The sequence below is a fragment of the Rhododendron vialii genome, chromosome 3a (genome assembly GCF_030253575.1).
Source record: "Rhododendron vialii isolate Sample 1 chromosome 3a, ASM3025357v1".
Lineage (NCBI taxonomy): Eukaryota > Viridiplantae > Streptophyta > Magnoliopsida > Ericales > Ericaceae > Rhododendron > Rhododendron vialii.
In genome coordinates, this window is record NC_080559.1 from 31,334,162 (window position 1) to 31,343,894 (window position 9,733).

A 9,733-nucleotide genomic window follows, 5' to 3' on the forward strand; every position below is an offset into this window, starting at 1 on the left:
AACACGATACATCTCTTCACCAAGCTGTTGTTTGGGCCTACAAGCTAAAAAATGGTTCGAAATAACTATGTACCAACAGACCGAAATCTCAAACTTAGAAGTTAACAGGCTCCATCAGTTTTAGAATAGCTATAGAAAACGTTTCGACTGAAATTAAGCCTGCAAACAGGGATGCTTTCCGATATATGGGAAATTCAGAAGGAAAACCAAACTGAACTCAACAAGTAGTAATGGTCCCCAATAAATAGTTCTAGACAGGCAGCAATTGTCCAAATATCCCCATTGTTCAGCCAAAAAATAGCTTAAAGGAAAATGGCACATTGTAAAGCCATTGCCAACTATAAAAGGAAAAACAAGAGAAGAAAAAACGGACAACAGTTGTCAATTTACAATTTCTTCAAACAAGCATCGTTTTTTGTTCTACATATGCATTCCGAGGATGTTACTCTGTTACAAGATTTCCGGAACTCCTAAAATCACTTCATAACGAATTGCCAAAAAAAAGGGTGATGTTTTCGCTCTCTGCCTTTTCATAGTATTCACAGTCTCGAGTCACCTTGTGATAGTACTGCGTTTGCAAGATCTATTACCTCTTCTCTGGCTCTTCAGCCTCCTGATGTTGACTGCAATCTGATACGGATGAAGGTGATGGTGCAACAGCCTTTCCCTTGATGTCTGAAGATGATGGGACACTCACATCCATGCTTTTCTCGGTCCTTGACTTCTGTAGAAGGTGGAGCTGGTTTTGCAAAATCTGTTGAAAAAACAGAAAGGGAATTATCAACCACAATAGTACAACAAAACAAGATATTTTACCATCACAAGTTTGCTGACATAATCGTGCGCACCCAATCAATCAAGTATTAATAATTTAATACGCAAAAGGAATAGGTATTTTTCCAATCAACTGAAACATCTCTTAAAAGATATCCCATTCCATTCTCATAATAAGCAAAACTTACTCATGTTTTACGTATTTGAGTGGTCAAAACGGTACCATTTTTTGGTTCAAGGCATAAATTCTTATGTCTTCTTTGTTCCTCAATATTATGAAAATCTATGACGAGAAATCCACTGTCCCATTTGAAAATGGAAAAGAAACATCAAACATGACAATCCCCTTAAACAGGAAAACAGAATTAGAAGCACCTAACAGCGATCAGGTGCCAAGTTTCAAAACAGATCAATAGATAAAGAAAGGAATCAAAGGATACTCATCATCATATAAGAAAAGTACGTAGGTAAACATTCTCCTAATCTCGTATGAAGGGCATAAACAATTTTCTCCTTTTGAAGGTTCACCATTGGAAGTGAAAAAACCTAGTAGAAAATTTAAAATAAATCATGGCATTAAGTTCTTAACCAGCTAAATTAAGCAAAATAGAATACGATTAAAACATATGTATAGCCAAAGAAGGCAAATGATAGAAGACCAGGACATGATGTACAGAACCTCAATCTGGTCTTGAAGAAATTGTTGCTGGGTCTCCAGCTGAAAATATGGCATATTAAGATTGCTGCCGAATTTTTCTCGGTAGTTCACATCTGATCCAGGAGACAAGAAAGGGACAAAACTGCAATGTGGAAATTGACTGCTGCCAAAGTTGGCAGGTCCATCTGGGATTGCAAATGGATGCTGTCGTGACTGTCCATCCAAAGATTGTCCACCGAAGTTGGAAGGGCCCCTGCACTCAAGAAGAATTTCAACTAATTACTAGAGCGTGCACAACTGAACAGATCATATTTTATGAGCAGTTTAGAACCGCACTATGCTTAGAAGTCTGGTTTTTATGGTTGAACAACAGGGTTCTCGGGTAGAATTTCGAAAGACCCAAACAAGAAATAGCAGAGCCTTTGTTTATAAGCAAAAGCCTCATGTAATGAAAACTGTTTTTTTTTTTCTTTTTCTCCTGCTCTATCTGCACTCTCAGGAAAAGATCCACAAACAAGCTCCTTTGCTAATACTATGAGCCAGTGTGAGTAGCTAAGGTCTACATGCCATCAGGAAAGAAAGGGCATAAAAAGACATGGAAAAGAAGTGCATACCCCGTGAAAGTATCTACAGAAGGATAAACAAAAGATCTCCCATATATTGAGGCAGCTGCAGCAGCAGCTTGTAGCCTGGCCTGATGCTGCCTAACAATGTCATTTACCTCACCATCTCCACTTGAACTCTGAGAAGGAGTACTTGCCGTTCCTGTGCTCAGCCAAAACAGTAAGCCAATGTTTTCAGCATGCATGAAGCAAGACTCATCAATGAATTACAAAACCATCAGATGATTTAACCTCTAAAATTGCTCATACGGAAGAGTGATCAAACAGGGGGCCACATTTCCTAATTGAGCTAAAGAATTAAATGACACCACCAAGTGACAAATGAGATTATTTTTGGACGAACTAGACCATCTAAGCTTGCAAACCATTCTGATTGAATAAAATTTTACATAACCTCCACAAAAGAAAGATTCAATATTCACATAATATGAAAGCACCATCTAATGACATTGGTAGTTCTGCTAGCAATAAATAAATGGACAATGTCATTTACTATCTGCTGCATGTGTGGTCATCCAGAGGTCAAATACCAGGTTTCACAATTTCAATAACCAACTTGAGCTGATTACAATGAGGGCCTATCAAGAGCTGCTCCATTCCCATGAAAAAAATCATATGATTACCTTGTTGATGAGCTTCTGCCCATGATCCAGAAGTACTAGTCCCATTTTCAGGTGGTGCAACAGGGGCCCTACAAGTTGGACACGTGTGCTGCCGCTCTAACCATGAACGGAGGCACTGCACATGGAACAGATGCCCGCAACTTAGCCTCTTGGCTGTAGTCATCTCCTCACGACAAATGATGCAGGTTGCATCACTCCTGAATGATTATCAGTAACATATCATAAAAGCAATGGGATACAGATAATAAGAACACACACTTCAAAAGGCTGGACAACTCACGTGCTCAGCTCTTCAGGTGTTGCGTCTGGAAAACGGTCATCCATATTAGAAGTGATCTTCCGATAACGAATATAATCAGCAATGCGAACCCTAAAGTTGCGAAATGTCTCATAAAGGTCGCGAATCAAGTGCAGAGGCACGCCATAATTCCTGATACAACAAAGTGCACTTGGATCTTACTGGTCTGTTAATGAAACAAAATAGCAATAACAACCACCTAATGAAGTTATGAGGTGACCCCATCAGGCATCCATTCATGTAAACGAGAAAACACTGAACTAAAGCTACATACAGAAATTCCTCAAAGCAATCAGGGGAGAGAAAGGATAACAAACCTAGGTAGTGGGAAGTCCAAAGATGTAGAATGAGTTCCAAAAAGAAAAGAAAATAAAATAAAAGAAAAGAGGCTACATAAGCAAGTCAGCCATGTTTTTTTAACATTTTTGAATGTACAACTGAATGTAGTTGCTTTTCAATTCTAAAAAGTTTCACCAGGCAGCTGTCAAATCTTCAGACAAATCTAGCTAAGCATTCATGCGAACATGGATCCAACGCGACACTGACATGCGGACACACCATTTTTAGAAGAAAGAAAGAAAAGGAAACAGTAGGTTCATGGCATGTCAACAAATGTAACTTTTTGATATATCCAAAATAAACTACTCCCTCCATCCCTATTTAAGTGTCCTGCTTCGTAACTCCAACTTATTAAAAAAACATCATCATTACACCTCTCACATCAACTTTTACCTCCACTTTCCCTACTTACCCTCTATGGAGACATCATCATTACATTTTTACTCGCTAACTTTTCAAAAAAGAATCTACTTTTAGGGGCAAAATGGGAAATATACCCACTTTTACCCACTAACTTTACAAAATGGACACTTATTAAGGGACAGTCCAAAATGGAATACTGGACATTAAAAAGGGGACGGAGGGAGTACTAAATTTAACACCACAAAGGTATTCATATTTCTAAATATAAAAATAGCAACAAATTATTGCCATGCTCTACATGCTGGAAAAGAATGTGTGAAACTCATATAGTGACCTGGTTTGTTTAAGTAATGGACAAACATGTCCCCAAGAGTCTGAAGTATGACCTGTTCCCTAAAATTAAATTTGTAAATAACTTTCCGACGTGTCAAGCATGGTTCCAAGAGTGTTGGTGTCCAACAGTGACTTGCCACCTTTTGGAAGTGCTTGTGCTTCTTAGCTTATTACAGTCCGGCAAAGATGAAACCGCTTCTAAGATTCAGAGAAAGGTAATTTGCTACCCGATGCAAAGGTTCAGTCCAACAACAATGATAACTCACCCACCAGATATCTACCGTGCAAAAGGTGAGACAAAGGACTCGCAAACATCTTTTCAGAAAAAGCAACAAAAAGCTTTTTACCAATTTAAGACGTCATTCTAGCATACCATATATGACATTCTATTTATGTAGCTGATTAGCTACCTTATATCCCACAAATAAAGCCCAACAATTATCCTTCAGCTCAAACCAAATTGATGAGTATGATGGAACCAATGAAGCTTGTTCACCAAATTCTTAAGAATTGAACACACTTCAAGCTGACACACTAAACAAATTTACATAATACCAAGATGACAAGGACCAATTGTAAATGACCATGTAAGCATGCACACCTGCATACCAGAATCATTGATACAAACATTCAAAGAAGCACTCAACGCTCAGGTCATCAGTTTATGTCATAGGTAATATATGCGAATCATATGCACATACTGACATAGCCATGAAGACAACCAAGACTGATAAATAACTTACATGAAAATCACAAGAAAGAAGCATAGATACATAGACAAGTGCAGCAAGTCCCGAACAAGTTCCAAGTAAAAAGTGTAGACTGCCTTTCTTTCCCATTGTCCTTCCATAAGCATGTCTCTGACGTAAAAAACATATTTTACAAATGTTGAAACTATTGTTGTCGCCAGTATCATATACCTGAAATAAAAGAAATTACAAATAAGATAAAACCGTTTAAGGCAGCATGGGTCTAAATTATGACATGACCAAGTAACTTGTGTAAATAGACCAACAACAAATCGTAAATGTTGACGTAGAGATTTAGAGCCAGTAAAAAGGTGTACATATTGCTTCATTGTTCATGCATCATGGTCAAATAACAATAGCACAACCATGCTGTCAAAATGAAGACTAAAAAATGCACCAGACTATCAACATTGTACACACATGTATATGCATCAGTGGGTAGGTGATTATTGAGCAAGCAATTGTTTTCCTCGTTGAGATTTTGAGCATTTGAATCAGTAACAAAACATATCAGGAGTCAGGGACTCATGACCCTTACTAATTCATCCAACAAGAAGTAGTCAACAGTATTTTGAAAACATCAATATCCGTTGTCAGGAGATTCGTACATCTTCAGTTACGAATGCAGTTCCCAGAAATGTGTTACCACTTAACTATACCATTGCACATATTATAGCATTTGTTCTATTCGCTTTGTGCCTATGACTTTATTTCATGAGGGTTCATGCTGGAGTATATAGTCTTTGAAGTTGTATTTGTTGGTGTTGTGATCATTGCACAAGTGTTCCGTATCTACGGCTCAATCAGGATAAGGCTTCGAATGAGGCCTGACACACACAACCTTCACCAGTGATGACATTATTCCAAGCACTGGATCCACAATCCCCGAATAGGTACGTTTGTCTCTATTAATGAATTGACAGTTGCAAGATCATTTTTTGGGATTTGTGTCGTCCGGGATTCTCACCAAATCGCATGTTTGTCAGTACATTGGAATAGATGAACCTACAAATATAGGAATGGAGGATCCCATACCAGCAGTTAATTACATCATTAATCAACATTACACACGATCCATCAGTCCAATACCACATCTCCAAAGCACCTCAATAAGAGCACAGGTAACTGAATATGAATAAATCACCAGAAGAGCATGGCTAACTAAAGTAGTTTTAAAATGCCCTCGACCACATCTTTTTTACCCCGTCATTGCCCCATTGTACATCTACTGGCAAACATTTTAAGGAATAAGCTTTAAATATAGTAATCCTATATAGAGCCAATGAATGTTCCACCACAAAAGGTTGTGTTCAATTATTCAAGCAGGGTAAACTGTAACTTTTATATAAGAATGGCTTTCGAATGGCAACACCACACACACAAAAAAAAAAATTACAACCTCATAATTGATAATTACTTTTTTTACCCAAATGCCTAAGGATTTAAGTGACTTCACTAATTGGACCAAAAAAAGGAGTGTCAATAATCGTCCCTTATTGAATACCCATCCACAATCAATAACCCCAACTTCAGACATCTTTCAGCCACTTACGTTATGAGGTCACTGTCTACTACAAAGCACTGTCAAGTCAATAAGATGAGCAGATTACAGATTACACATTAATGTCATCATCACCTATCCTGGCTATCCAAAATGGTGAATCAAGTGCAAATTCAATACCACACATGACCACTATATACCAGACAGTGAATGTAGCCGTGAGTAACAGAGCCTCAATTGTGATGGTCAAAGTTACAAGTTACAACTGAAAGAACCACGAAATAATGCTAACACCAGCAGCAGCAATAGCATTAATGTAATCACTTACTCGAATGAAAATAAGAAGGAAACTGAAGCCTGACGGGTTTGTATCAAATATCTCACAGAACTATACAAAAACAAACTGTCCAGCAGAAGAAGGAATCCCATGAAAGAAACAATTCGGATATGAGCCACCATGCGAACCGAAGGGGTTGTTTCTATGTACTCGACCCTTTTCTGAGCCAACCAATGAAGAGACTTAATTAGCAAAAGAGCAGTCACCATAGCAAGAAATGTAACCGAAAAGTCCTGCCGGAAAATGGTGATCGCGAAAAGTATTTCCATAATTTCCCGCCACGACTGCTCATTGAGCCTCTCATCCTCGGCCTCTCGCAGAGATCCAAGGAATATCCATTTGGTTATTTGCCACAAGAAACACATAAAGACGAGACCCATGTTGAGAAGAAGCACCAAACTGATCTTGGATGTCGATAAATGTACCATTGCAGGGTAGAACTGGCCTCTACTATAAAAAGCGTGATAAATAACCACTAGTGTCGCTACCAAACTAAGACCCCCATACGTTTGTAGCCTCATCATTTTTCTCTACAAGCTGTATCCCCCAACTGTCCGAAAAATCAATCAAGTTGCTGAAAAGAACACAATTATATTCAACCTGCATTTCACGAGCATGATAAGTATATAAGACGAACAACAACAGAACAAATAATTTTTAGACAGAAGGAACAAATGCCTATGGGAGTATTTTTTGCTCAGGTAGCGAGCAAGTGTTGCGTAACCATAGACTCCAGAGTCCAGACCTATGGCGGGCCTCGGAAGGGACCAAAGAGCCATAGCTTCTACCGCCCCCCCAAGGGCTAGTAGAACACAGCTGGTCTTTGCTGGAGGCCAAACTTCGAGGGGCGTTGATCGCCCAACTCAAACCTCTGGACATCCAAACCACTTGAGAGTAAGCCATGAACCACTAGGCTACCAACCTTGGTGGTCATGTTCATGGGATGTTTTTTTTTGGGGGGTAATGCAGGGTGTTACGCATAGGGTGAGGTGACTACAAGAGTTGGTCGCAAGGATAATCAAACCTAAGACCTTAGAAGGCAAGGGCAGAGGTAGCATGTGGCAAGTGGGGTCACTTGACTCCACTGAGTTCAAAAATACCCCAATAATAGGTACAAATTTTTGGAGAATTTAGCAAATTCGCCCGCAGGAGTTATGCTCTTGCCTGAGGGAGTTTAGGAAACTACAATCCTTGACTTCTTTGATTTAGGATGTAAATATGTAATACACTCTCTCTCTGTCTCTAACTCACACTACAGATGAGGCTATCTTTCAACATATGAAAATATGTAATACACTCACTCTCTGTCTCTAACTCACACTACAGGTGAGGCTATCATGCTTCATTTCAACATATGAAAAAGCAACAGGTCAAGTTTCGAATTGAATAGTATGATTACATAGCTACATTTTTATTTACCAGTGTAGTGTATTATTTTTTAATTGTCAAGTAAGAAATCTTTTTTTGATAAATTTGTCAAGTAAGAAAAATAAATCATATATGATATAGATAATTGACTCCACTGCCAGTAAATCTGGGCTTTGCCTCTATTAGAAGGGAGCAAAACCCTAGCCCCTTTGGATTGAGGGATTTCTCAAGAAAATAAAATAGAAGGTTATGGTTTCCAGCCAAATCACTCATTTGGATTGAGTATCGCAGTGAGAAATAGAGAGAAGAAGTAAAAAAAATGGAAAATTTGGATTGGCCCTTCTCCTTTCTGACCAAAAAAATGGAGATGTTGGGTGAGAAAGGGCTCCCCTTTCTTATCTAACCCCTTCTAAAAATCCAAAGAGACTGATACAAGTCCCAGGCGGCCAATATCACAGGCCAACCCCTTGGGGGTTATGTTCACGGGATTACATCCAAATTCTAAAGCGTACTAAAAAATCCACATTCAAATCCAACAGAAGGATTACGTGTTCCTGGGGTATGAACATATCCGATCAATTTCCCGAGATAATTCAATTTAAAACCGTAAGTATAATGCCGTGTAGGGGATCGACTAGGAGTAGAAGATCTGATCAAAAAGAATAGGAGGATATAATGCATAACAATCAGCTAAATCCTAGAGAACGAATGCAGAACTTACCTATTCGAAGAAATCTATCTCCCTCTTCCTCTAGATTTCCGTCTGTTATTCGGAGCTGTTCAATCGCCTAAAGAACAAACAATTCCGCGAAAGCGAGAAAAAGCATCATCCTCATCATGGGCTCATATCGGCCCATTCTTAAACGGATCTACGGCCCATTAAGGCCCACGGATTAGCCCACACTTCAAAGATGGCTTATGGCCACAGATGACCAAAGTGGAAAACCCCAGATCAATCTGGAAACACGGGGATGAAAGCAAGAAATAATTGCAGCCTAAACTCCCCATTAAAGTCTACACTACCGCCACAAGTCCACCGCACGCCTATGCAGACTCGTGCGGCGAACGTAACATCTCAATGCAGTGGTTCGGGTGAATCGGCCAATCATGGAACCCCACGCAGATGTGCGGTGGACTCGTACGGTGAACATATTATTTTGCTGGATCTCCCATAGGCCTGCGATTGATTGAGCGGCGAACGTAGCATCTCACTGCAGTGATCTGAATGAATCGGCCAATCCTGGGCCTAATCAATGGAGCAGTGACAAAAACACACATGTAAGCGGAAAGGGATTTGGAATGGGGACCGGAGCATTTTTAATCACCACACGGAACTCTATCTCTTGTACTAATAACCATGCAATTAAGGACCAACGACAAAGCACATGTGGTGCCCAAGAGAGCTACGTTTTTGGTGCGAGTCCACAAATCCTTTTTTTTCAATTTAAAGTGTTCCGGTGAGTTTACTTGCACCACGACTACTTATTACTTATTGTAGATTAATTTAATTGTTAGCTAGCTGAAGATCCAGTTATAAGTCTATGGATTAACCCTGAAAAAATTAACAGCGCCTTAGAGGTTTCAAACAGTTTATAAAACTAAGATCTTGACTACCGAACGTACAATCCCAAAATTTTAAGCATTTTTCTTAATTACAATTATGGGAATGACGGAAATCGTAGACTTCGTATTCATTTTTTCATGTCTCTAAGTAACTCAAAAAATAAAAATAAATCTCACTTTGTATATCGACACCTTTTGAAGTAT

At 39.1% G+C, this 9,733-nt stretch overlaps 1 protein-coding gene across 3 annotated transcripts; it reads right to left on the reverse strand.

Moving 5' to 3' along the window:
- Positions 1 to 223: 223 nt before the first annotated feature.
- Positions 224 to 8,919, reverse strand: LOC131319944 (ERAD-associated E3 ubiquitin-protein ligase HRD1B-like). 3 transcript variants are annotated; one of them, XM_058350412.1, is made up of 8 exons: positions 8,688 to 8,919; positions 6,590 to 7,148; positions 4,755 to 4,931; positions 2,959 to 3,108; positions 2,679 to 2,875; positions 2,047 to 2,197; positions 1,454 to 1,685; positions 224 to 754 (listed from the first exon to the last, which is right to left on the reverse strand). In XM_058350412.1, exons 2-8 carry the CDS (start codon positions 7,120 to 7,122, stop codon positions 587 to 589), a joined length of 1,608 nt encoding a protein of 535 aa, XP_058206395.1. In that variant the 5' UTR covers positions 7,123 to 7,148; positions 8,688 to 8,919; the 3' UTR covers positions 224 to 586. The 3 variants fall into 3 exon arrangements, with proteins under 3 accessions (XP_058206395.1, XP_058206397.1, XP_058206394.1); XM_058350414.1 differs by having other exon boundaries at positions 6,590 to 7,172; XM_058350411.1 differs by having other exon boundaries at positions 6,590 to 7,198; positions 8,688 to 8,918.
- Between the last annotated feature and the right edge of the window lie 814 nt (positions 8,920 to 9,733).

What these genes read in the sequence shown, in the direction of transcription:
- LOC131319944 (XM_058350412.1), bottom strand. Translation starts at nt 7,122, where the DNA reads ATGATGAGGCTACAAACGTATGGGGGTCTTAGTTTGGTAGCGACACTA. An exon ending in ACACCTGAAGAGCTGAGCAC is followed by an intron (nt 2,876 to 2,958) that starts GTGAGTTGTCCA and finishes ATAATCATTCAG; the next exon opens with GAGTGATGCAACCTGCATCA. An exon ending in GGCAGAAGCTCATCAACAAG is followed by an intron (nt 2,198 to 2,678) that starts GTAATCATATGA and finishes GGCTGAGCACAG; the next exon opens with GAACGGCAAGTACTCCTTCT.